The sequence below is a fragment of the Leopardus geoffroyi genome, chromosome A1, assembly GCF_018350155.1.
Source record: "Leopardus geoffroyi isolate Oge1 chromosome A1, O.geoffroyi_Oge1_pat1.0, whole genome shotgun sequence".
In the NCBI taxonomy this organism is placed as follows: domain Eukaryota; kingdom Metazoa; phylum Chordata; class Mammalia; order Carnivora; family Felidae; genus Leopardus; species Leopardus geoffroyi.
Window position 1 is genome coordinate 70,147,631 of NC_059326.1, and position 27,913 is coordinate 70,175,543.

A 27,913-nucleotide genomic window follows, 5' to 3' on the forward strand; every position below is an offset into this window, starting at 1 on the left:
ATCCGCTAATGGATGGGCTGTCGACTCTGGTGAATTGCCATCATGCTTCACCGTCTCTTCTTCATGACCTTGTCTCCACCTATAAAATACGGACTTACCACTGACTGAGAATGTTTCAAAGACGCCAAAAGATCCTTGGCGTCTGGGTGTTCAAGATGTACATCACATTTTCTTTCCTCAACTGGTTATGTGAAAAACAGCCTTTTAAAAGCCTTCAAGTAGGAAAAGCAGCCATTTTACTTCTTGGGGAAAGACTCCTCTTCCTTTCATCGCTGTGACTACACGGGGCTGGGTGACAATGAACTCACCTGCCAGCCACCGGGCATATCAGAGGCAGGACCGGCACCTGCAATCAGAGCTGTCACTTGACTTGGCTTTCTTTGGGATGACACAGATCGCAGGGCGTGTGCACCCATGGCTGCCAGCGCACGGCTGGCTCAGTGACCAGCTTGTCTCCGAGTAGTCATCTCAAAAGCAAGCAAGGAAACTGATGAAGATGGAACTCTCGACAGAGCTGAAGAGGAAAAGCCAGAGGGCACAGGTGTCTGTGCAGGCTCGGCAACAGCTAGTAGAATTCAGAGCCAGGACACGGTGCAGCAGCGCATTTATCCAAGGCAACTGGCAGATCTGAGGTCTAGACCTGCCTCCTGAAATCTGTACCACGGAGACATACGCGGGGGCAGACAAAATGGTACCACGATTCCCCATGTACCCAACCTCAGCTTCAACAACTGCCAACGTTTGTCAGTCTTGTCTCCTCCACCCAGCCCCTTTCTTTTCCTCAACTTTTAAAGCCAATTTCATATACCATGTTAGTTCACCCCCAAGTATTCCAATATCCTGGCCCTCTGGGGAATGGCTAATAATAATAAATACCCAATATTCACTACCAGAAAATCAGCAATGTTATTTTTAATACAGATGTGGTACAGAATGTTTACTTACAGCAGGGCAGAGATTCTAGTTAAATAAAATTAAAAACCTTTATTTTCCCAAATATAAAATTACTAAATTAATGTCTCAAAAGAAAATATAACATGGTGAAAGCTTTAAATCACACCACGATTCACCACAGGATTTATGGTTTACCAATTACATACTCCACCACTTTGGCAAAAGGATGAGATTTTTTAAAAGTTTATAAACCTAACAGAGCAAAGACTGTATACACCTCCATATTGCACTTTTTTTATGTACAAGGATAAAACAGTAAAGTCAAGTGTATTGCATATACTAAGAACGGCACCAATTTGTCACAACGAAACTTAATGCAGAAGCAGATGTGAGGAGTATTAAAAAATGTAGAAATGTAATCCATGTATGTACAGAGTGTGGAGACTGTATTAACAAACTCATATGTACATTACAATATACTATACTACTTTTAAATTTTTTAGCATAGTTTTGTTTATTAATAGAGGCCTTTGGTTCTAAACTGCTTGACTAGTTTTAAGCTCACATAGTTTCTTAAGCTTTCCTATTTTTTAGATGCAAGTATATGAGTATAAAAGCACTCAACCTTCTGGCTCACTGGTACAAAAGTTACAATGATCAGTTCCCTTAGGTCATCAAAAACTAGTCACAAAAATAGTTCTTGTATTCAACCTGAATGTGCCACAGGAAAAAAAAATATTTTCAAGGTTTTCCAGCTTAGCCTAGAGGCAAACATTACTCCAGCCTCCATTTCAGTGCTACTGTCCCTGCTCTGTACATTCCAGAACACGTGTTTTCTCTAGGCCATTTATTTTAATACTACTCTGTAAGGAAGAATAAAATCTCACTCCAGCTTAAGAGAGTTTGCCACACACCCCCGTTAAGACATAATGAAAAGTTCGAATATTGCCAGCAAGATTTAAAAAAATATGTGTACCCTCTTATGACTCTTCTAGAAAATCGGCTATGAAATAACACCGTTCTTGAGTTCCTTTCTCTTCCATTCCCCTTCACTTCTTCTTGTGCTCGGTCCTCCCTGTGTCTTGCACGAGCCCAGTGATTAACTTTGGAAATCATCCTGAGTTTGCAAATGACAAAGCCCCACATACGGTCCGTGAGGCAAAATCACACAACTGAGGACGAGCTGGTCATTCCGTGAACCAGGGTGCTTGTTGGAGTCCCGCTGATGGCATTGAAGATGTGAAGGGAATTCGGTAAAACGCTCGTCTTCTCCTCCAGCGGGCAAATCTTGAGGCACAGAAACACAACATTACTGAAGTGTAATGCCCCTAAAGACATTTCTCAAAATGGCGTGTTTCACGTAACACAATTTATCATCCAATGGTCACTGTTACTCTGAATGATGGTATGCTCAGAGAGCTCGGCTTTGGCGGTTTGCAGAGGGATTGTGTCAGCTCATCTAGAAAATGGCCTTTTTCAGATCAGGATTTTAAGGGAAATTCAAGTACAATGGGTTTTGTTTCCTTTATAAAGTACTGAATGGAGCCTTCTCTTCTAGACTCACCAGATTATAAGGTGGTGAAGTCTATCTTACATGTACTTGCCAGGGACACGATCTAGCCCTGTCGCTTGGAAAAGTCTTTTAAAATGAGTCCTGAGCATCTCTGTTTTTCCACTGGCTCCTTCTCTCAGGGTCTTACAGATTTCCATCCTGGGAAAGAGACAGCAGCTGCCCCTATGACCCTGAACAGGTCTCTCTTCACACTCGGTAACGCGGGGGAGAATTCTAGGGGCGAGACTTGACCTACTGCCAGGTGGAAATTGAGAGGAACATACACAGTCAGAGGCTCCCCTGGGAAAACCAAAAGCAAGTCTACTCCAGGTCACAACCCTTTTTGCTTAAGGATTCAAAAGAGTTTAATCTTCACAGTTGTTGAGATAATGGAAAGTTCAAGGTGCAGTTTAGAGCACGGCACTGCGAGAAATGTCCATATGATATGGGAGCTTATTCTAACATTATCAGTCCACATTGTTTTCCTACTTTCTTCTCTTCTAGTGCCAAATGCTGACACCCACTGATCAAACTCTCTGTTACACAGCAATCTGTAGGCTCCATGGAAAAGACCTTGGGCTTTCTCCAAAAACTAATTTTCATGAGACCATCCCTTTTCTGCTTTATCATTCACACATGTATTTCTTTCATCAGTTCAATTTTTTTCTACTTTTCTACATGCCCAGAAGAGGGTGCCTCCCTCTCCACACACTTTATGCCAATGTCTGCAGTTATTCAAACTCAGTCATAACTTTATGTGAAGCAGTTTATCGAGGTTCAGAAAAATAAAATCAAAAAATGACATTACCATCCCATCTGAATGTGTTAGCATGGAAGAGGAGGAAAAAAAAAGCAAGCAAGTTAAAGATCAGACATTTCAGTTAGTTTCCTGCAAAAGAAATTTCCTAACTGGATCGTCACATGATATGTTAACTGATATAAGTGGTCCTGGCTTTCATTTGAGAGACTGAACGACAATCGTGTAGGAAACCGGAAAAGGAGTTATGTGCAATGGAAGTGCTCATGTTACTTGTGAAGAATGGCACTGTGATTTGGAAGAAGTCACTGTGGCCGATGGAGAATGGACCCCTACAAAATCAGTACTCTGGAAGCTGCTCTTTGACATGTACTTAGTTGCCTGGGTAGCTGCCCCTCTGACTACTGAGCCCACATACATGATCCTACTGAAAGGTGCTCACACAGGAAGGTGATAGTAGCCATGTAACCAGGAAAGATGCCCAAAATAACAAGGACTAGAGAAGCCACCGTGAAGAATCCATTGGGGCACCCAAGTCAGCTGTGAACAGTCAAAAACTGAACAACCCTGTTCTTTTAAGTGGCGAAAGACATTTAATGTTAACAGAAAATTCTTTAAACTAGGCTGGCAAGTCTTGGTCTTTCAAAGGATTGGGTGAATAAAAAGATTTCTAGGAACAAGCTAGGTGTTTCTTTTTTATGTGAGTTTTGTTTTGCTTTGAGCTAGATTAGGGTGGGGAGAGACAGAGCTTCGAACCACAACCACCTCTAAGAGTGACAAAAAGGAGGTGGGTGCTGCTCTCCTCTGGTTGTGTTGGATGTTAACAGGCGGGCTAGCTCTTAGCCCTTCCCCAGGTAACCTGCGCTCAGAGGGCAGCAGCGTGTAGCATGCTACATTACTCTTCAGATACCAAAATTCTGGAAGGACATCACAAGGTTTAGGCCATCCCAGGGCGCATGTGAGAACCCAACTAGCACGTGCTTGCCAAAAATGACAAGAACCGAGCGTGGCACTTACCTGCTCGTGCATGATCTCGGAAAGCTCTTTCGCCATCTCCCTGTAGTTGGCCTTCATTTCTTCCTGGTACTCTAGCTGGTCCTCTTTGATCAGCCGCTCATTTACCGCTAAGGCTTGACCGCAAGCTTCCACAAACTGCCTGAAATGGTAAGAGAGAGGGAAAAAAAGGCATGTTGAGGACAAAGAGAGAGTCCAACTGGTAGCTTCTCTTTCTTGAATGAGCACAGATATGATGGATACTTGAAGAGAAAGAGACATTTCCAGTGTACTTTACCTGAAAACTTCTTTAAGCAACTTCACTTTGTTGTCAGGGTATCTTTTTGTGTTTGTGTCATCTAGGAAAGCTCGGGCATATGCTAGTGGACCTGCGTTGACCTAGATCAAGAACAAAGATTTTAAAGTATGTTATTATAAAAATGACCATTCTCATTGATTTGGTTTCAGTTGGCATGTGCTAACAACGCTGTTCAAGCTAGTCATGACTCCTGCCCTCCAGGAACTGACAATCTGAAAGAGGAAACCATGAACAAAGTTTATATTATTATATGTCATTTGATTTTATCACCTCAGACATCATCAGGGTGTTTGAGATGATGGCTCATTTTATGAAGGAGGAAGTAGAGTTTGGAAAACTGAAGGACTTGTTCAAGGTTGAACAGCCAATAAGCAAAACACCTGAGGTCAGAGCCCAAGTCTTCCAATTGGTATTTGTGCTACTCTACACTGATTGAAGGTCCATGTGTGAGTTCAGTGAAAAACTAAAGAATATAGTATATTGGCCATTTTTTTTAAAAACCGTTCACCTCTTTGAACTGTGTAGACAGCCATGGGCAAATCGATTTGCTATCTTCAAATGAAGTAACCAGCTGAGGTGTGCTGGAATGCCAAAGATTAGGGGCATTTAGCAACAGGGTGAGTGAACCAGAACCCTGCATCTCTTGATTAGCCAAGAAGAGTTCCTTGAAGTTGGATAGTCAGGATACATGGGAATGTGGAGAGAAAGAAGGTCAGATACACTGGGTGGGAAAGAGAAAGTCCTAGGCATCTGAGATGGCGTGAGAAAGAACTTGACATGTGATTATCACATCATTTTCCCTGGGAGGTCTGGTGGGCTTGGAAGGTAAGTAAGTAGGGAGGGTCTGTCACTGTTGGTGAAGGAGCTGGGCTGTGGTTCTGACCCACGGTAGGCATGACCTGTGCAGTAATGGCAGGAGAGCTGAGGTGTGGGAATTCATACCAGAGGTGGGGACACAGAGGGCCACAGTGGTGGGAGATGGGCCTCCAAGTCAGGAACAACTAGTTAACCTGTGATGACTGCAGGTATCATCATACTGGTGTTGCATGGGAACTATGCTAATGATCTGGACATGACCCAAATGACCAATTACCTAAAATGACACAATATACTCAATTTTAAGGATATGCAAACAGGAAAGCTGATATGATTTCATAAGGACTAACATAACCAGATCTTGGAGTACAGAGTCATATAGCCACCATGATGGCTCTGTCCTATACAAGAGCAACCCCAGTGAGGTTCTTGGTATGAGAATTACAGAAATACCTAAATAAAATGGTAAAGTTAATTTCCTATAGCTGCAACTTCACTGTTACCTTGGTGGGCACACACGTATAAAAAAAAAAAAATCTCCTCAGGGTCACCTGGTTGGCTCAGTCATTTAAGCGTCTGAGTCTTGGTTTCAGCTCAGGTCATGATCTCATGGTTGGTGAGTTCAAGCCCCACATTGGCTCAAGAGCCTGCTTAGGATTCTCTCTCTCCCTCTCTCTCTACCCCTCCCCTGCTCACGTTGTGTCTGTCTCTCTCAAAATAAAGAAATAAACTTTAAAAAGAAACTCATCATCATGGAATAATGATCTTTGCTTCTTAAAGATGATTGGGTATTTATAAATCTCTAAGGTCACTGTCAAATGGAAGGGCACATTATGCCCTTTAGAAAGCTCAACCTGTCCAGCCCCACCCTTTACTGGCGCCCATACCTCTCCGCTGGTGTTCTGATAGAGGCTGGATGTTCCCAGGCTATGTTAATGAGTGGTTTTGTTTTTATAGTTGCAGAAAAGTGTGGCCTCTGGACCCATTATGTAATTGCTCATGTTGCTAGAATAGTTATCATATTCACTTGATAACTTATTTTGGTACATAAGTCTTTCAGGTCATGAGGGAAGAGGTTGAAACATCTACAAGCCCTTTTGTGGTGAATGACATTTAGAAAATGTTAGGCAACAATCCAGTGTGTATTTGATTAGAAAGGTAACAAGAACTGATTCCAGAAAATAAACGAAAAAAACCCTTAAAACTTACATATTACATCTACATGCAACTTTCATAAATGTAAGACATTTATGAGATAGAACATAAGTGGGGAGGAGCAGAGAGGGAGACACAGAATCTGAAGCAGGCTCCAGGCTCTGAGCTGTTAGCAGAGAGCCTGATGTGGGGCTTGAACTCATGAACCATGAGATCATGACCTGAGCCGAAGTTGGACGCTTAAACAATTGAGCTACCCAGGTGCCCCAAATGTAACCTTCTTTGAAGAAAGGAATTGGATATAAGGGTGTGTGTGTGTGTGTGTGTGTGTGTGTGTGTGTAAAACATGTGCTAGAATTATCTATATATACTTAAAAAATCACTAAAGCAAGAAGCATACAAATCACTGGAAGGAGGTGATTTGCCAATTTCCTTGGAAATCATGTAAGTAAGATACCTTTTAAAAACCAATTATTTTGAAGTATAATATACAAACAAAAAGGTACATATACCATGAGGTCATACCTTATTGAATTTTCACAACTGAACATACATATATAATCAGTAGATAAAAAATTATCTTTTCACTAAATGGTGCACATTGCTTGGATAACTATATGGAAAAAATGTATCTTGACCCCTATCTGTTACCACATACAATAGATTCCAGCTGGATTGCAGATCCATACAGGAATACTAAACAAAGGAAGAAAACATAGGAGAACATTTTTGAAACAGATTTAAGAACGAAGTTCTTAAAGAGGGCACAAAAATGTTACTAATTAAGGAAAAATTAATTAATTTACCATAAAATGAATAAATTTCTGTTAATCAAAACATACCATTAAGAGAGTGAAACTTAAGGTACTTTTTCAGATACAATTTTCATAGAAACCAGAAAACAACAGTTTTGTAAGGAACCCTACAGCGATTCACACTTCTTTATATTTAGAAGAGTCTTGATGTTTCCAGTTAGGCACCTAGAATTCCCCAAAGTACTAAAAAGACTCCTCCAGGTGGGGTTGGATGGGGGCCCCAAGTCTACCGCCCCCTTCTGGTATCAGGAGACACTGCACAGATACTGGAAGGTAACTGGGATGACCAGGTCAAGTAGGGATCTACACTAGACCTTGCTAGGCTTGAAATTTACCAAGGTCCAAATGAGCCCCTGCGTCTGTTGCCCTGTGGTTTGCTTTGACAGCGCTGGGCTCACCTGAACGCTCACGCTGCCCTGGAGTTTGAGCTGCAGCTTGATCATGTCTACTTCAGCTGAGGAACACAGCTGCCGGAGCTCGGCCACCTTCTTACTCATCTCGTCAATGGCTACTTCGATGGGGTTCAGGTCGGTGTGGTGCTGGTACATGACGGGGATCCGCTTCTTCACATAAGGGAAGCAGTGTATTGCTGTGGAGGAACAAGTCGCAGAAATGATGCCGCAGCTTGTATCGTCCTTACTACTATTGAGGTAGAAGTACTTATTATTCCCATTTTATAGATAAGGAACCCAAATCTTGCTAAAGTCACATGCCAGGGTTTCGTGGAACCACAGCACTGTCTTCCTTTATCACTGCGCATGTTTAATGACAGGTTGTATGGTGCAAAGTCAAGAGAGTTGGGTCTTTGTGTGTATGTTTGAAGAAATTACTATCATTTCCTGCTCAGTTTTCTTAACCATAAATGCCTTACCTTCCTTGGAAGTTGTGAGATCTGAAAGACTAGTAGGTGTAAGAGGGCTTTGAAAACATTAAGAACGGTACAGAGTTTTGAGATATCAACAGACCAGATTTTAAGTCCAGAAAATAGTTCCATAAACATATCCTTGAGAAAATTCACTTCTCTAGAGAATTTTGAATTACATGCTTGAATTTGCACAAATCAGAGAAATCAGTGAAAAATAACAAGTGAGAACATATTTCCAAGTATTTTATAAACCAGAAATTCAGGCTGTTGAAGTCACACTCATCATAAAGATATTTTGAAACAGAAGTGAATAAAAAACAGAAATAAGAATATTTATGTTTTCTTATACTTATCATAATAAGATGCCTGAACGTATCAACAAAATAAATAGAAAAACAGCCAGTTCTAATTTGGGTCTGTTTTAAATTTCTACCTTTTTGCTTTACATGGCATATAAATATCTCTAATATCTTTATTTAATATATATTTATGAATAGACATGAATATAAATGCTTAAAAGCTAATTTTATTTTTTAACAAGCAAAAGTAAGACGGGAGTGTTATGCTTGGATCATTGCCGTTTAGTAAGTGGCTAGGGAGGGTTTACTTAGAAAGGCCTCAGTGAGAAAACAGGGCCAGCACCATGCAGCACAGAGTCCAGGTGGGTCACCCAAAGTCTGCACAAAGCGGGAGGTGTTCAGCCTGCCACAGCCTCAAGTCACACCCTGACAGGCCTGTTCTAGTCCCTCAATGTTTTATCGATCACAGACCAAAGGTCTGTGTCTCCTATTTCTTTTGCATTCCTTGTGGATGGTGTTTAAGTGGCAGCAGTGGGATTGATCAATCCTCTTGGAACCTGACGCTTCTTTGGTAGTGTGGTAAGACCTGGGCCTCGCTGCTCTCCAGCCGGGGAGCCAGAGGGTGGACAGAAAGCGCTTTACAGACTGCCACTGCACTGCCATGAGTAAGAAGTGCCGTGGAAGCGTTTCATGAGGCTAACAGTGGTGTCAAAACACAGGTGATTAGTGTAATCACAGTTATTTTTGAGTATTTCTGAGAGAACAGTTAATTCCACGGATGTCTGTGAGATGTACGCGGACTATACGGATTTCATTCAGCGTAAAAGTCCTGAGTCTTCTGATGGTAAGTGGAGACTTAGAGAAGCAAGGGAGAGTATAATGATACAGAAAACTCAGAGCCTGTGCATGAGCCCACCAGGTCCACGTGAGCTGGGATCCCCCTGCCTTCCTTGCTGGCCCCATCTTTCTTCCTCTCCCTCAGACTCACTCAGCTCCAGCCATGCTGACCTGCTGGTTGTCCCCTGAATGTGCTGGGCACAAGCACCCCCACCCATTGGCTTTTGCCCAGATAGCTCCTTCTTCCTCCAGATGTTTGCATGGCCTACTCCCTCACCTCCTTCAAGTCTGGACTAAAGTGTCACCTCCTCAAGTGAGGCCCCTCTGGGCTACCCCATTTTAAATTGCAACCCTACCCCTTCAGTCCCACCTTTCTGATCTCCTTTTGCTTTTGTCCAGAACACGTATTACCTTCCAACACAGGTATGTTTACCCATTATGTTTACTGGTTATTGTCTGTCTCCTTCTGCTAGAAGGAGACTGCCTAATGCAGACGTGTGTGTTTTGTTACAAAGCCAGGATGGAATACTGCCTGTGCTCCATAAATGTTGTGGAATCAATAATGCATTAGTGTCCAAATGGTTAAATGAAAGAGCAAAGTGGCCTGGAGGGTGGAAGGTTAGGTGACTGACTGAGTGAAGCATCACGTTACTATAAAAGGGCCGGACCTCATGCTGTGCAGCCTTTCAGGAAGGAAGGTGAGGAAGAAGGGGCTGAGGGGCATGGGTGCCTGTACAGCCTGGTGAGACTGAATAGAAGGTGAAGAGCAGGAGAATATTTCTCCCCTGAGTGGGAGTCTGGGCAGATTTGGAAGAATCTGGAATAGTGATTGGGAAGAAGCTCCATGGCAGGAGTTCCATGACAGGAAGAGAGGAGGGGGTTAAGTTGGGAGGCAGGCCCAGAAATTTACACAGAAGGGGTGTGGAGGTTTTCCTGGTTTTCCAAATGATCCCACAATTGCAGTGAACTGACTGACCTACCCAGGGAAGTGAGCCTTTGCCGGGTTCAGAGGGCAGGCAGGGCCGGGGCTCCCCCACAACTTGGATGGTCAAAGGTCTGGTTTGAAGGAAAGCAATGGAAGAAGAGCCTGAAGGATTAATAACATAGGGGAAAACTCTCAAGTTCAAAGTCTTTGGAATATCCTGGTCTGTGTGCCTGTAAAGGTTGATATGGAGCTCACGTGTTTTTAGTAGCATTTTTACAACCCTTTCTCTAAATCTTTATGCTGCCCAGTAACTATCCTTTTGATATTTGGAGATCTTTCAGGGTGAAAACTATACCTTTTTTGGGTATTTTGTTGTACTGTAATCCCCTTTGGCTCATTAGCAACCTCAAAAGGCAAGGGGACCACGGGTGGATAAGATCCAGCGAAATAAAGTACATTCTTGCCCCTCCTGGGTATCATTTATGATGTTCTTCAACACAAGATGGATAGTGTAAGTCTATCCATTTTACAGATGGGGAAACTAAGGCATAGAGAGAGGTTAGGTGACTTGTCCGGGATCACAGTGAGCACTGCCCTGGGTCTGCAGGGCGAGGCCCAGGCTCTGTACTGCCCATACTTTCCCATCCCCACAGATGAGCTGACACCCCTGTGTTAACTCTGCCTCTCTCTGCAGTGGTGATACTCTGTCTCCTCTGTTCCGGCAGGTACAGAGCTTTGCTCTTGTTCTCTAGCTGATCAAAAACATTTCTGTGACAAAATGATAAACTGTGACCCTGAAGGAAATCTGGCCAGGGAAAACACTGTTTCTGAATCGATAATGCTACCTGAGCAGAAAAATCCTAATAAAAAATCCTGACCCTGACTCATCAGGGAAGTGGGTTTATTTTAAGCGCAGTGCTTAAACTGGAGCGGCACCAGAGTCACCCGGGGGGGCTTGTTCAACACAACTAGCCGGGCCCCACGCCCAGAGTTTCTGATTCAGCAGGGCTGGGCGGGGCCCACAAATCTGAATTTCTCCCGTTCCCAGATGATGCTTATGCTGCAGGTCCAGGAACAGTGTGATAAGCACGGACTTAAGGTCATGACTGTAGAGATAAATGCCCCAAGCTGGCATAGTGACCCCACCTAGAAATGTAGTTATCTTGTCTAAGAAGAAGAATTTGCTACTGTGTCCATGAGAAAAACAACTCCTCTCCCTATGGGGAGGGACTACCATTTTTGAGGACAATACTGTTTGAATTTCACATGTTATCATTACTCTAAAAGTAGTAGGGGCTCTTTCTTTAAGAAAGCAGGAGTTTTTTTTGTTTTTTTAATTTTAACTTTTATCTCAGTTCCTTCCTAGGAAGGGTGAAGAATTCTCTGTAATATGCTGTTCTGAGCTATTTTACAATGAGTCATGTTCTTTCTTTGGTAATAGCTTTACTGAGATACAGACTCACCCACTGAAAGTGTCCAGTTCAGTGGTGAGAGTGGAGCCCATGTGAAATGTGGCATCTTAACAGGGGTCCTTTCACTCATCATCACACTGTTCCCTATTATTGCCCGGCAACATCGGCTTCTAGACAGAGCAATGGACACCTTTCTGGTTCTACTGAACTATCACTCTTTGAAACAGCGGATGTAGACACACCTGGCTTTCTGAGCAGACCTCTCACCGACTTTTTTTGAGGTCAAGAAAGTGTTCTATTTTAGGTTACCCTAGTCACGCTGCTGACCCCAACCCAAGAGTGGACAAGGTCAGGTTCCCCCAGAGAAGGTAAGAGTCTACACTGTCAGGAACTAGGAAATGATGCAAAACACATTTCTGAGAATGGGTTATCAATGGCTAACCAGGGTCCAAGGATCTATTAAAGCTCCTGTCACAGCTGAACGGAGAGCCTCTGAAGGCAGTGAGCTTCCTGCTAGGGCCGGTATCCAAGCTGAGGTTGGCCAGCCACTCTCAGAGATGAGACACAAGGGATCCAACCTCATATCCTATTTATTCACTCAGTCTAAAATCCCTGACCAGGTTCAGGCCAGGAACTGTGTGAGAAAGACATGTAGGGGTCTCTTCCTGGAAGGAGACACAGAACCGTGTGCAGGGGCTCTTGAGGCCCTGGGCCTGGAGAGGGGTCTGCATGGGTTTCAGAAGGTGTCTGTAAGTCACCTGAAATTGTGTGCAAAAGCTCTCTGAGGAGATAAGGGTCCACTGGTTTCATCAGATTCTAAAAAAGGGTCAGTGACTTGACTTCGGGTATGAACTTCTGGTTGAGCAGAAGAAGAAAATGTTAACAGATAAATAGAAAAATGTCAGGAGTATTCAAAAGTAAGCATTAGATAAATGTTAAAATGAAATAGATATCTGGCGAAAGTTAACTAAGCCTGAAGGGCCCTTCCTACTAGAAGCTTCTGGATCCCTTCCAGAGAATTCTTTACCTCGGTGTCCAGGCTAATGTCTGTATGGGATTCTGGAAGGTATTATGCTAAGCGAAATAAGTCAGTTAGAAAAAGAGATCATATGATTTCACTCCTAAGTGGAATTTGAGAAACTCAACAGATGAACACAGGGGAAGGGAAGGAAAAATAAGATGAAAACAGAGAGGGAGACAAACTATAAGACACTCTTAAATACAGAGAACAAGCTGAGGGTTGCTGGAGGGGGTGGGGTAAACGGTGACGGACATTAAGGAAGACACTTGTTGGGATCAGCACTGGGTGTCATATGTAAGAGATGAATCACTGGGCTCTACTCCTGAAGCCAAGACTACACTGTATGTTATTTAACTCGAAAATAAATTAATAAAAAAAGAAAAGCAAAGAAAAGAAAAGCAAAGAAAGGAAAAGAAAAGAAAGGAAAAGAAAAAAGGAGAAAAGGGAAAAGGAAAGGAAAGGAAAGGAAAGAAGAAAAGAAAAGAAAAGAAAAGAAAAGAAAAGGAAAGAAAAGAAAAGAAAAGAGAAAAGAAAAGAAGCGAAGAGAAGCCAGGGCAACGGTACCTGTCAATATGGTTCGCCGTTTGCACTGCTCCTCAACCCCGCCCTGCCTTTTCCCGGTCTGAGTGAAGGGCATCTCAAACATGAAGCGGCGAATGTTATGAGATCTCTCAAATTCCGTTTTCCTTTCTTGCAATTCTTTTTCATCGAAGAATGGAATCACGTGAGTCACCTGGATGTATGCATACTTGGAATCCAGATCCTTAGGGTTGACCTTTAAGGGAATAAACAAAAGGGGAGATTTGTGCTATTTGAAGGACTCTTTCAAAGCATCCCTAAGCTTGTCTTTCCACTTATTAATAGAAGATTTGGAAAAGTTTAGAAAAGTGGAAAAAAAAAATAGTACAACAAACACCCACATACCCACCACTTAGAACAATTGCTAATGCTTTGTTCAAGCATACACACACACACACACACACACGCGTGCGCGCGCATACGTGGACGCACACTTACACATGTACGTATAGACTTTTTGTTGTTGTTGTTGTTGTTGAACCATTTCAAAGTGCCATCCATCATGGCACTTCCACCAGCATCTCTTAAACAGGAGGACATTCTCCTCCATGACCATAATGTATATCATACCCAATAAAACTAACTTAATTCAACACCCAGTCCATTAAAGTTTCTCAAATGTCCCCAGAATGTTATTTATCACTATTTGTGTTTGAACCAGAATCTAATAAACGATCATATTTAATCTAATATTCTCCACTTTTTTTTTTCCTGACACTGAATTTTTTTTAAGACATCATGTTAGTTTTCTTGCTGAGTGACTCCCTGTCTGGATTTTCCTGCTGGCTTCCTGAACTGCATTTTTACATATTTGGCTTAGAGAGAAAAATGTTTATTTTAGTAATAATGTTTAATACCTAGAACCTCAAATTATAATTAATCCACAGATTATATGTAAATAGAAGTGGACGAATTAATACAGGTACAGACTAGTCTAAGACTAATCTAACCATAAGTTTAGCTCCTGATTAACTCAGCACATAAACGCTTTTAAAACTGCATTGCTACAATTCAATTAGCAGTGCTCTAACATCTGTGATGTGCTAGATAGAACATTAAACATAGATATTTCCCATACAAGCCCAATAGCTAATATATTAGGGAGACAAATGAATTTTGCACAAATGAATTGTATTTAAGCTTGTAGAGCAATAAAAGGGGAAGGGTGTGAAAGAAATGAGGGCAAAGAATTTGGAGACAATTCTGGAACTGGGGCTGACAAATAAATAAGGCCAAGAAGGTTTTGCTAAAAGCCTCTAGTTATCATGCGCCACTGTCCTCTCAACAGGAATGTTTGTGAAGAAAAATGAAAAATGGGTATGGACATGCCTAAAACTTTGGAAGTTAAGAAAATACATAAAGTCATGAGTTATAACTTCTATTTTAGAAATAGCCATCCGGCCAATCGCTACAACTGTGTTCAAACCTATGAAATGTGACTCTCCTTAGCAGAAGCAATGTAAAAGCAGTGGAAATGCACATGCTTGCCTAGTTCTCAGTGGTATTTCCCTAGTTGTCATTTCCGAAGTTGTACATGCGAAACAGGAGCAACGGAGGACCGGTGTTTGGGGGAAGGGAAGAAGGTCGGGAAGGTGTTCCAGCTGCTGCAAGGACAGCGGATTGAGGGGGAAGAAGAATGCACATGAGGGTCCCGAGGAGAGGTTGTCACGTTGAAGCCACAGCTTGACACAGACAAAGGTTTCAGTTTCAGAGAAAAGAGGCAAATTGGACCCGGGTAGTTCGGTTTAGGAAAAAAGTAGGCCTTCAAAAGGTCATGTTAAGGGTTCTGGTTAAAAACAGACCAACAATGTGTGTTTATCTCTTTCCTTCACGCAACTCTCTGGTATAGAATTCACCTGTGAGGACCAAGGAAAGAGGACAGAAGACAGCAGTGGGTGAGAGAGTTTAATGAATTTCTGGAAGGCAGGTGCAAGGAGGTGTGCTACCCAACGTGGCAGAGACACCGTTTTCCCACGCAGGTGGGGCAAGGAAGGTTTCTGAGGAAAACGGCACCTGGTGATGACAGAGGTTCTAATCTAAGTTCCCACAGAGGGATAACCAGTGAGTCAGGGTATCTCTCTGAAGCTTGCTGCTATGGACTGAACGTCTGTCCCCTCCAAATTCATAGGGTGAAATCATTTTTTTTACAGATTATTTATTTATTTTGAGAGACAGAGAGTGAGAGAGCACAAGTGGAAGAGGGGCAGAGAGAGAAGGAGGGGAGAGAATCCCAAACAGGTTCTGCACCACCAGCACAGAGCTGCACAGAGACCACCATCAGCATAGAGCCCAACTCGGGGCTCAAACTCACAAACCGTGAGATGGTGACCTGAGCTGAACCAAGAGTTAGATGCTTAACCAGCTGGGTCACCTAGGCTCCCCTCATAGAGTGAAATCTTAACCTCCAGTGTGATGGCACTGAGGCAGGAGGTGACCAGGTCATGAGGGCAGAGCCCCCACGAATGGGATTCATGCCCTTCTAACAGGGGCCCCACAGAGACCCCTCACCCCCTCCACCATGTGAGGACACAGGGAGGAGATACTCATCTGTGAACCAGGAAGGAGGACCTCACCAGACACAGAAACTGCTGACGTCTTGACCTAGGTTTTCCCAACCACCATAACTATGAGAAATTCGTGTTGTTGATAAGCTGCTCAGTCTGCGGTGTTTGTTACATCAGCCCGAATGCACTGATGCCCATAGGGGACCAGCAATAGGATTCGGGTGGCCAGGAGAGGTGTGGGGTGGAAATCAGGGTGAGCATCAAAGTCTATTTGGAGTGGTGAGGCCCCAGGTTCCCTTCCATCATCCCTGCTGCACAAGAGAGGAGAGGTTGTTCCTTAGAGGAAGTGGTCTGGAAAAACAGGTCCCACATTCAGCCAGCAGGCTGAATAATCAATCAATACAATATCATGACTATGAAACATTTCCAAACATGGTCATACCTTGCCAGAATCCTGTATCATTTTCACATTTTCAGAACCAAATTTATCTGAGTAGAGTTTAAGGAGTCTCTGGGAAATTTCTGACAGAGGCGTGAGTTTGGGTTCTTTGTAAATATACTCTTTTCCATCTTCATCTTCAAAGAATCCCTGTGACATAAAGCACAATTAGAGCTGTTCCCAGGTATAGCCCCAGGCTTACCACCCAGGAAGGGTTCTTGTGTTATAGGGGTTAAAAAAAAAAAAAAGGTGGGAGGGAATGATTCTAAAATAAAGTCCTACTTAAACAGGCTTTCTGAATAGGAAGGAAAATGATAATAATGTGAAATCAGGTTGCAAAGATAAAAGAAACAAAACTGCAAACTCATTCAAGAATGTTGAGTGAAATGAAAGACTGGGGACTCGAGACTGTTCTCTCATGATCTAATGATGGGATTCAAGCCTGTTTCACATTCCCAAGAAGCAGAGCTCACTATGAAATGATTCGGCAGGAAATGTACACACCTCCCATCTCATGCCTCCCCCATTTTCACAGGATTTTACGGCATAAACAGAAACATTCCAGTCTGGAGCAGCTCTGGCAAACGTTATGGCAAACGTTACCTGAAGTTTGTATAAATTCTATTTTGCTTTACTTATGAGAAAAATATGAAAGGGCTGGAGCATGGCATCGGCAAAGATTTTCATGATCACCAGTTGATTATCATATGGTTTAGCACCAATCATGTCTGCTGAACACAGCAAGGCTTAGAATTGCATGGGAAGTGAAAAAGGTTGAAAATTTTAAAGTCCAGATTGGGGTTAATACTTGAAATTAAAAAAAAAAAAGTTTCTCGTCTAAAAATAAAAGAGAGAAAATGGTGCAAAAAAACACAGTATATTAAAAAAAAAATGCAGGCTAACATGAGACAAATAACACCCACATCAAACTAGTGTAGATGCAGTAATTTCACTACATTACTTGCTTTTTAAGCATTTACTGTAATTACCTCCACATCTGTTTCACTGTCTGTAAACTGGTATTGCTATAAAGTTATAAAAGACAATAACAGGATAAATTGAAGGTTATATAGTGCTCACAGAAAACCACACACCCTAAATAAATGGATTATAATTTATATCATTTAATCATGTTAGAGACTTTGGAGGTTAAACTTTCAGTTAAATTTAAATGAACCCTTTTATACAGGGTTTCTGAAATATTACAACAGTAAATATACTTGTGGAGATATTATATTACAAAATATAGAGATGCACAGGGAAAAAAGGAAACCAGAAAGTCTTAATTTTGATTTTAAAACATGCAGTGTAGATGTGTAAGGAAACAAGTGATTTATTTCTGTAAATGGAATAAAATGTTAATTTTTTTTTTTTTTTTTGGAGTTTGTAATGATTGGACAGATATACATACAGACTTGAAAAGGAAACTTGCAAGTCACACGGAAGTACCAAAGATGCCACTAAAAATGTCTTATGGAGGGAGAACTTACCGCTGCCTTAAGAAAGTAATAAAGAAAAGACAGGAAGAAAGAAAAAAAGCAGAAAGTTTACTACCGAGGAAGATAAGAACCATACTAAATATGACAAATTCATCAAATTAGCATTTATAGAAAACAGAACACTTACAAAATACAACTTTATAGAATTAAAAAACAAATAAAAAACCCCAAGGATTTAGAAGGACGGTCTGCGGAACAGAGAGGAGCCTCACCTGCCCAAAGAAGGCCACTCGGAAATATGTCCCCAGGAGCCTGCGGCCAGAGTGCATGACCTCAGTTACTTTGCTGTAGGCCCGGTGTAGTGTATCATACAGATGGGCTAGCCTCTGGAAAACAGGACAAAAAACCCATTTCTTCCCACTTGTAACTAGTAGGATCAATTGTAAAATAATTAAATGAGAACGAATAAGTAAAAATTCCTTGGACTTGAGTAAAAGAAACAAAAACAAACAAACAAAAAACCAAAAGACCAAAAACCAATGGTAATGCACAATGGTAATGACCATTTCTTCGATTACAATGTTTTCTACCCAGAAAGCCACCTCGCGTACCAAGGACCCACCGAATCTCCACATTGTGGTAAGCAACTTGTTTTCAAGTTAATGTGACATGTTGGAGATGGTAGAGTCCTACGATGACATTTTTAGTCTCTGCTTTTCCTACTTTCTTTGATAAGCTCAAAGAAGCTGGACAACTCCCCATCCCGTACCCCCCAGCCCAGGAAGGATGACAGGGACACCAGCTTTCCATGCAGGGGAGCAAGGAAGAGCTCTGAGGAAGAAGGCACCTGATGATCATAAAACTGTTCTTGGCAACCTTTCAAAAGTAGAGTGCCACAGTTACCAATCCTTGTTTTTTGAGATTTGGTGTCGCATAATGGCTCTGAGGGTGGTGACCTCCAGCATCACACAGAGGGTCAGAGGCCACATGGTCATCTCTGACTGGGGTCTGCTTGCTCTCTTTGCATACAAGAAGGTCTGGGTGTATGTGCCGTCCCACCGTCCTCTCAAAGAGGAAGAAACAAACCACTCTGATACCTCAAAATCTCTCCGCTTCTCATAAATGGGGATGATGAGTTTATAGATGTCAGCGATTAGCTCATAGCGTTCAGCCTTCCAGAGTCCATCTGCACACTGCTCTAGAAGCTCCATGAGCACATCCTGATCAAAGAAAAAGGCCACCGGCCAGAGAACAGTGTTACGGGAAACATGACATCGTATTCTTTGCAGAACGCTTAACTGGTTAAGAGGGTTAGGAAGAAAATTTCAAAACACATAATATTTCTAAACACTAACTTCCACACTTGTTATAGCTCATCACTATGCTCTTTTTCTAAAAAAATCGTTTATGTTTATTTTTGAGAGAGAGAGAAAGAGTGCGAACAGAGGAGGGGTAGAGAGAGAGGGGGACAGAGGATCCGAAGCAGGCTCTGCACTGACAGCAGAAAGCCTGATGTGGGGTTCGAACTCACAAAAAGTGAGATCATGAACTGAACTGAAGCTGGATGCTTAACTGACTGAGCCCCCCCAGGTGCCCCCACTATGTTCTTTAATGAGCCATTTTTCAGTCATTTACAAGCAGAAATGCAGGATCACAGTGTATGACCGTGTAATAGTTAATACCATGGGAAAAACTGACATTGATCACTTCACACAGTCTCTCAATTTTTGTTGAGTTCTCTTTTTATAATTAGAATTTCAATTTTTTTCCTTTCTGAGAAACAATGACAATGCTGAAACACAAAGTTATTTAACTGTGGCTTTAAACCCAATTAGACACCTCAGAGCAATTTAGTAATGGCACGTAGTGGGCATGATGCCTGCCACACCAACATCCTTTCCTCCTTTCCTTGGAAGTTTCTACCTACTGGAGTTTGGGTAGTCAGCCCACCTCTATTAAAGTCCTTGAACTTTGAAGGAAGCTAACACTTGCCATGACACAAGGGCTGGGGCATGTGGCTCAGGTGTAAACTAATCAGCATAAATCTATTTCCTGGCCACACTGTTTCATTTTAAATATATTTTTTTAATGTTTATTTCTGAGAGAGAGAGAGAGAGAGAGAGAGAGAGAGAGAGAGAGTAGGGTAGGGTAGAGAGAGGGAGACACAGAATTTGAAGCAGGCTCCAGGCTCTGAGCTGTCAGCACAGAGCCTGACGTGGGGCTCGAACTCAGTGACAGTGAGATCATGACCTGAGCCGAAGTCGGACACTTAACCGACTCAGCCACCCAGGCGCCCCTTGGCCACACTGTTTCCAAAGTGGACATGGGACCTAAACAGACCAATCAGGGTGAATCTTAGGACTGAAGTAAGAGAAGTTTTCTCACCAGCCCAGACAGGAGGGGCGGCAGGGAACATGACAGGGGCTGACATCCATTTCATGGCCAACCAGGGGCCCGTCTGCCTTAGTAACAGAGTGGAGAGCTTCCCCTCCCTCCCAAAACAACTATGTCATAGATAACTCTGTAAAACATTTGCATCGATTGCTGTCAATCTCTCTGTAATTTCCTAATGGAAGACAATTTACTTGATATTTATTATTTAAGCCCATTTGAGTGGGGTTTCATGAACGATGTTGAGCAAATTTTCATGTGCTTATCTGTCATCTGTATAGCTTTGGCAAAGTGTCTATTCAAATCTTTGACTCATTTTTCCACTGGGTTATTATTACTGACTTTTGAGAGTTCTTTATATATTTTGCATAAAAGTCCTCTACCAGACATGTCTGTACTTTTCTCCCAATCTGTAGTTTGTGTCTGGAATTTCTGATCAGTGTCTTTTGAAGTGCAGAGGTTTCTAATTCTGATGAAGTTCAATATATCAAGTTATTCTTTTCTGGATTGTGACATATTATATTGAAGAAATTTCTAACACAAGTTGGCAAAGATTTTCTCCTATGTTTTCTTCCAGAAGTTTAATAGTTTCACATGTAAGTTTATGATCCACGAAGTAATTTCTCAATATAGTATAAAGTATGGATCAATTTTTTTATACAAATGTCCTATTGTTCCAACACCATTTGATGAAGACTACTATCCTTTCTTCATTGAATTGCCTTTGCATCCTTATCAAAAGTCAACTGAACCGTATGTGTGTGAATCTATTTCTGGTTTCCCTATTTTGTTCCATTGATAGAGGTGTCCATCCTTGTGCCATTCAATACCCCAGTTTTGATTACTACTACAGCTTTAGAGAAGGGTGTCTCCACAGTGACAGTAATGATATTTTGAGCCACACACTTCCTTGTTCTGGGGGTCTGTCCTGTGCACTACAGAATCTATGGCAACATCCAAAGCCTCTGCCTACTAGATGCCAGTAGCAGTACCCTCTCCTTTCCCCCTTTCCCCTAAATGTGACATTAAAAATGTTTCTAGCTACAAATTACCAAAAGTCCCCTGGGAGATGGGGACAAAATGATCCCAATTGAGAACTAATGCTAATTTATAGCAACCTTAAAAGTCAGATAGTATGACTCGTTGAATTTTTTCAAAACTGTTGTGGCTAGTCTCTTCCTTTGCTTTTCCATATACATTTTGAATCCATTTTGTTAATTTCTACCGAAACTCCAGATGGGAGTTTGATCAGAACTGCTCTGAATCCATAAATCAGTTTAGGGAGAATTGACACCTTAACAATATGGAATCTTCCACTCCATATATTTAGGTCTTTCATTTTTTTCGTCACTGTTTTGTAGTGTTTAGCACAGAAACCTATATAGATTTATATCTAAGTTTTTGATGTCATTATAAATAGTAATGTTTTTTTAATTTTGAGGGTTTCTTTCAAGGAAAGTGCTTTACTGAGTAAGATTTAAAGTCATCCAGCACACCTGTTTGTAGGAATAATATAAAACAACCACTGATAGGTGAAACCATGGTATAAGAATCTCTAAACGTGAAAAAGGTTGAATGCTTTTTGAATATTGATTTTGTATCCTGTTATCTTGTTAAACCCAATGTTAGTAATTTCTTTTGTAAATTCTTTGGGATTTTCTCTGTCACAAAGACAACCGCATCTAATATGAATACAGGCAGTTTTATTTCTTTTTCTTGCCTTATTGCACTGGCTAGGACATCCAGCATGATGTTGAATAGGAGTGTTGCAAAAGCAGATATTCTTGTTTTGTTTCCAATTTTAGGGAAAAGCACTCAGTCTTTCACCACTAAGTATAATGTTAGCTGCCGGATTTTTGTAGATAATCTTTTTTATTTTTATTTTTGAGAGAGACAGGGACAGATCATGAGCTGGGGAGGGGCAGAGAGAGAGAGGGAGACACAGAATCCAAAGCAGGCCCCAGGCTCTGAGCTGTCAGGACAGAGCCCGAAGTGGGGCTCAAACCCATGGACCGTGAGATCATGACCTGAGCTGAAGTTGGCTGCTTAACCGACTGAGCCACCCAGGTGCCCTGTAGATAATCCTTTTTAGGTTGAGGAAGTTCTTTTCTCTTCTTAGTTTTGTTGTTTCTTTTTAGACCATGAATGGATGTTGAATTTTTTCAAATGATTTATCCACATCTATTGAGATGGTCATACAGTTTTCTTTATTTATTCTGTTAATATAGTGAATTATATTGATTGGTTTTCCAATGTTGAGCCAACAGTGCAATTCCAGGGCAAAGCCCACTTGGTCATGTTTTATTTTTCTTGTTTCTATATTGCTAGATTAAATTTGCTAATATATCTCTTAAGGCCAGTTGCCTTTACACATGTTTGTATCCTCTATTATACTGTAAATGAAAGGTAGGACCTATGGTTTTCACTAGTAATCTAATGTTTCACTTCAGGCCTAATGCCAACAGTTAACAGACCCAAAGAAAATAAATACATTAAAGTAGTTGTGAATCAATTTACCGGAAAGTAATGTCAGTCTTAAAAAAAAAAATCTTTAAAGCAAGACATTTACCTCTTCTGTCATGTTTACAACATACAAATCGTAAAACTGTCAAATTGTGAATTTCACAAATCGTGAAACTCGGAGCCAGTGCTTATAAAGAGGTATACCAGTTGCCTCAAACTTTTGTTGCAGGTCTTTTAACTGCAAACATTAAATATTGTCTAGTAACTACAGTACTAGTACTAGTATGTAGTACTATGTTACTACATAGTAACAGCTATAGACAAAGAAGAAATCAGAAAAGGTTCTAACTCCCTCTCTTTCCCTTGTGCATTAGAGTTGCACAATAGAGTTTTTGGGTAATCTCCTGTACCAAATTCCCCAGACTGGGAGACTAAGATTTGAATACTGTTCTTACTCCTGTTTAGTCAAATTGGAAACACACGGAAAATTTAATAACGATGAAACCTGAATTCAAAAAGCATATCAATGGACAGCTGAGTTAATGATGGTAAAATCTGTCATATTCGGTTAAAAAAGATGGACTTCAACCAGGGAAACTCTCTAGAATGGTTGGAAAATGGGAACGTTTGATAAAGTGAATAGAGCTTAGTAAATAATTGAAGTAAGTATCACAATCTGATGGCAACTGGCAATTAGAAAATAACATGCCATTGGGGCGCCTGGGTGGCTCAGTCGGTTGAGTGACTAACTTCGGCTCAGGTCATGATCTCACAGTTTGTGAGTTCCAGCCCCGTGTCGGGCTCTGTGCTGACAGCTCGGAGCCTGGAGCCTGCTTCAGATTCTGTGTCTCCCTCTCTCTCCGCACCTCCCCCACTCATGCTCTGTTTCTGTCTCAAAAATAAATAAACATTTAAAAAAATTTAAAAAAAAAGAAAATAACGTGCCATCAATTTTTTATATGCTACTGGATGTTATTTTATCTTTTTTTTTCTGATTCAGGAGGCAGATCTGTATTTATCACTCTGATATCAGTTGTTATTACAAAGAAATGGTGATATGTACTATAAAAGCAAAGTCTGTATAGATTTTACTCAAAAACAAACTAAAACTAAAAAATTCTATAAAAAAAAGATAAGTCCTCTCATTAGAGTAGAGTGTGGATTACTGAACATCAAAGTTTAATTTAGTCAGGTAAATTATTCAAGCCAATGTCAAGTCTACAAATACCTAGACATTTATAGACATAATATTTTGAGTAGGAATAACCAGTAAGAAAAAAAAAAGAAAAGAAAGAACCAGTAATCATAGATAGTTCATTTTGAGAGACCGTATGTCAATACAAAATTGTAGAGTCGTAGAAACTATGATGTCATAGTAATTAAACACTGGGACATATATGAGTAATATTCTCAATATAATTCCATGTATTAATTTACTTAGGATTCTCAGCAATCACAGCACCTGAAAACCAGAGCTAATCCAGACAATGGCTGGACAGTGATGACCTTGAAAGGTGGTTATACAGAAAGCCTAATGGTTTTATCACCTCACTTAAAATTTAAATGCCAAGATATATCTTCTAAATTGCCAATCCATGCAAAGAAGTGTAAGTAATTACTGGTTGGAAAAAAAATCCTCAATGAACTTAATGCATCTGGAAAGCTCACTTTTTATGTTATTAGACTGACCTTAAGAAGATCTCAGTACCCTAAGCTCATAAGCCACTGAGACAGCTGTTTAAAATGTAATTAGCCAGTTCCGTTTTTAAGTGTGCCATAGCAATGCAACTGAGGTCACCGAGGACCTGTCTGTCTGTGGAATTAGCACACTAATGCTGTGTATGGGGGTGTGTGTGTGCACAAAAAAGCCTATAGTAGCCTGTGTATGTGCAGTGTATTTAAACATTTTCATTTAAATGTCACTTGTTCCATCTGGCATTAATTTAATCTAATCATAATTCTTATGAAACTAAATGTTGTCCCTATTTTCTGCCATTTAGAAAGAAAGTAAATGCGTGACTGGGCTTGAGCAATGGCATACTTCATGGCTTAATTCACATCTCCACCATATTATTCTTCTCAAGTTAGAGTTGAGAATCCCTTACAGCAGAATAATCACTTGGGATGCTTGTTAAAATACAGATTCCCAAAATAAACAAACCAAAACCAAAACCCAAACCAAAACCAAACCAGATTTCAGACACCACACTCACCCACCGAATATGGGGATTAGCAGAGCAGGGGAGCTTGGGAATCTAAGTAATTTCTAACTAAGCACACTAAAATTTGAGGGCCACTGTACCAGGTGAAGCTTTCTGAGGCAGGTACATCAGTTATACATCCTCAAGCTAACACATGGCACAGAGCTAGTTTATAGAATGAATCAATGTACGTAAATATAGAAATTTCCATGGGGAGCTTGAGTGGCTCAGCCAACCAAGCTGACTCTTAATTTTAGTTAAGCATCCAACTCTTCACTTTGGTTCGGGTCACGATCTCAATGTTCAGGAGTTTGAGCCCTGCATCAGGCTCTGTGCTGACAGCGTGGAGCCTGCTTGGGATTCTCTGTCTTCCTTTTCTCTGCCTCTCCCCTGCTCTCTCTCTCTCCCTCCCCCACCCCAAAAATAAAATAAATTAAAAATTAGAAATTTCCAGGTCACAAAGAACTCAGACAACTTCTAGCTGAGACTGTAAGGGACTGTGGTTTTGGTGTTTCTCCTCAATGGGAAGAAAGCATCACACGCAGTCCAGTGTCCCGGGGCAGGGACCATACCTTGCTCACACTGCTATCTCCAGTACCCTGTTCAGTGCCAAGGAAGCTCGGTAAATATTTGCAAAATGAAGCGGGACATATACGTCCTGGTGTGAGCCAAGGGTAGAGCAATTAGACAAGCTGCATGGGTGAAGTTCACCAGTCACTACTGCAATGACCTGAAGGACTACAAAAGTGCCTCCACGGATATTGATTTTGGGGTTACAAAGAAATTTCAACAAGTGGGCAACTGGTCAGGATGAACTGTATTTTCTATTTCCCCTTCTAGAGTCCCTCTTGGCCCTGTCCTTCCTCGCTCTGTGCTTTGGGAGGTCAAAGCACCAGACCGCTGGCCTGCATGCTGGGCTCCCTGTCCTCTGCTCCTGGCTGAGTTCAGAACATGGAAGGCTCAGTAGGAGCCTAGAGGGCAGGAGGAGAGGGAGGATGGGGTGGCTATGCACTTGCCCCTCTCTGCCAGGGTGCAGGACTGAGCTCACCCCTAAAATTTGTCAGGCGCCCCCTCCATGTGGTTTCTCTCCCCTCCCCTGGCCCACAGGGTGTCGGGTGGTAAGCCGGCTGTTGCTCACCTCAAGGGTACTGAGATATTACTTACTGGTTTCTCTATACCCTGTCCAAACTTTTCAAAATAGTCCCTTTATTAGCCTTTCTTCAGTGTCCTGAGTATGCTACCTATTTCTTCATGGGATCCTGCATGAGGGATCCCCAAAACTTCATGGGCTGTGTGGAATTTTGACATCACAGGGGACTCGAAATTCTTCAATCTGCACGGACTCCAAATTGCATAACAGAATTGTAAACAGGATGGGATGTTTCTTTTTATCTAATCAAAAGCAGCTGGGAGGGAGTCTGCTCTTTAGATCAGAGTCCGGGAAGATCAACTGCGATCAATAAAAACCCATCTGTGGTCTGCTGCTAGGAGAACTGTGTATTTTTATGCAGCTCCACGAAAATCCTATTAGGAGAGCACGAGGCATTTAAGTACATCTAATAACACAGATTAAAAGGGCAATGATCTTTATTAAGCTATATGTTACACACCTATTCCCATTAGCTTTTCCCAAAACTCCTTCTGGGAGACAAATGTTCAACTTTCTCTTTTTCTTGAAATGTCCTGATAGCCAAAGCAAAAATGTGTGTGGCAACTTCTGTTTTCCTGGCTTTTAGAACATGTTATTCTTGGGGTGCCTGGGTGGCTCAGTCAGTAAAGCCTCCAGCTTCAGCTCAGGTCGTGATCTCACGGTTCGTGGGTTCAAGCCCTGCGTTGGGCTCTGTGCTGACAGCTCAGAGCCTGGAGCCTGCTTCCGATTCTGTGTCTCTCTCTCTTTCTGCCCCTCCCCCACTCATGCTCTGTCTCTCTGTCTCTGTCTCTCTCTCAAGTAAACAAACATTAAAAAAAATTTGTTCAGAACATGTTATTCTTTCAACTCCCAGCTAGTTTCAGTCTTGATGTGCAGGGGTTGCACACGACTTTATAACCCCACCGAGTCATACCCTAATCATTATAGATCGTCACGTACTATGGACCTTGTTAAATATTTACCAACTTTATGCTTCAAGGACAGGGTGGAAAATCCATATTCTGGAAATAATTGATAAAGTTACCCCCTCACATGTTTAGTGATCAGACTGAATGCCATTCACAAATTTCCTCAGGAAAGCCTGCACATGATTTCCTAGGCTGATTCCCTCGCTGGCAGTGATTACTCCAGCCTGATACTTAGTCAGATGGGCTGACCTGAGCTTCATTTATCATCCCCGCGGGACAGGTTACTGAGAACTGTTTACTTTCAACTCCTTAGTTGTTCTTGGCATAGTTGCTTTCCTTACCAAATTCTAAACAAAATGCTGGACTCCAGAGGTCTGTTTAGGCACGGGGGACAAGGGTGCTTTCTGCAAGGAGACAATACATTCAAGCCTCTTCTCAGAGAAGAACCCAGTCAAACACCTTGAAGGAGGAGTTCAAAGCCAAGAGCGTGCAAGCCTTATTACCTCAGTGATAGGTCGCACACTTCAGAGCAAAAATTAAAAATTACCTTTTGCCCAGGCATTTCAAGGTAGAGAGGCAGCTGAACTATTAATGCCATGTAATAACTGGCCTTTTTTTGGTTGTTGCTGTTTTTTTTTTTTTTTAATCCTTCGGGCTACTCAGAAAACTTTATTGTGGTTAAAGTTATTTTAATATTTACATGTGAAATGCATTCAATATATTACCTTTCTTTTTCATGCTTACTTTTTAATTGAGAGGTTCATTTGAGACCAATTTAGGACAGTGGTTCTTAAACTCTGGGGGCTTAAGACCCCTTTATATATCATTGAAATTATTGAGAATTCCTTAAAAATGACTGAGAACTTTTATGTATATGGGTGTTATCTCTCAATATTTACATATATTATATGGACTGGAAACTGGAAAATGCTAAAAGGTTTATTAATTTAATTAAAATAATAAACCTATGTTAATGAAAAAATAACATTTTTTTATGAAAAAAATTTCACCCCTCCCCCCCAAAAAAAATTAGGGGAAAAAGTAGCAGTATTTTACATTTTTGCAACTCTCTTTAACATCTGATGTCATAGGAGAAACCTGAATTCTCATATTTGCTTCTGCTTTCAATCTTTTCAATATGCTGTTCTGGACGATGTATACAAAGAAAGTCCAGCCTCA

General features: G+C 41.4%; 1 protein-coding gene across 25 annotated transcripts in view; it reads right to left on the reverse strand.

Annotated features, from left to right (window-relative positions):
* Window positions 1-894: 894 nt before the first annotated feature.
* The window catches only part of DOCK9 (dedicator of cytokinesis 9), a 291,057-nt gene continuing 264,038 nt past the window's right edge, over window positions 895-27,913 (reverse strand). For 10 of the 25 annotated variants that reach the window (XM_045444848.1, XM_045444766.1, XM_045444687.1 and 7 more), the window contains 10 exons: window positions 18,719-18,841; window positions 17,894-18,007; window positions 17,673-17,678; window positions 17,172-17,207; window positions 16,186-16,332; window positions 13,225-13,435; window positions 7,700-7,890; window positions 4,495-4,595; window positions 4,221-4,359; window positions 895-2,181 (listed from right to left, as the gene is read on the reverse strand). In XM_045444848.1, coding sequence (XP_045300804.1) covers window positions 2,059-2,181; window positions 4,221-4,359; window positions 4,495-4,595; window positions 7,700-7,890; window positions 13,225-13,435; window positions 16,186-16,332; window positions 17,172-17,207; window positions 17,673-17,678; window positions 17,894-18,007; window positions 18,719-18,841 — 1,191 coding nt within the window. In that variant the 3' untranslated portion in view covers window positions 895-2,058. Of the gene's footprint in view, window positions 2,182-3,254; window positions 3,263-4,220; window positions 4,360-4,494; window positions 4,596-7,699; window positions 7,891-13,224; window positions 13,436-16,185; window positions 16,333-17,171; window positions 17,208-17,672; window positions 17,679-17,893; window positions 18,008-18,718; window positions 18,842-27,913 lie in introns of all 25 variants that reach the window. The other 15 variants (XM_045444882.1, XM_045444827.1, XM_045444717.1 and 12 more) reach the window with 3 other exon arrangements.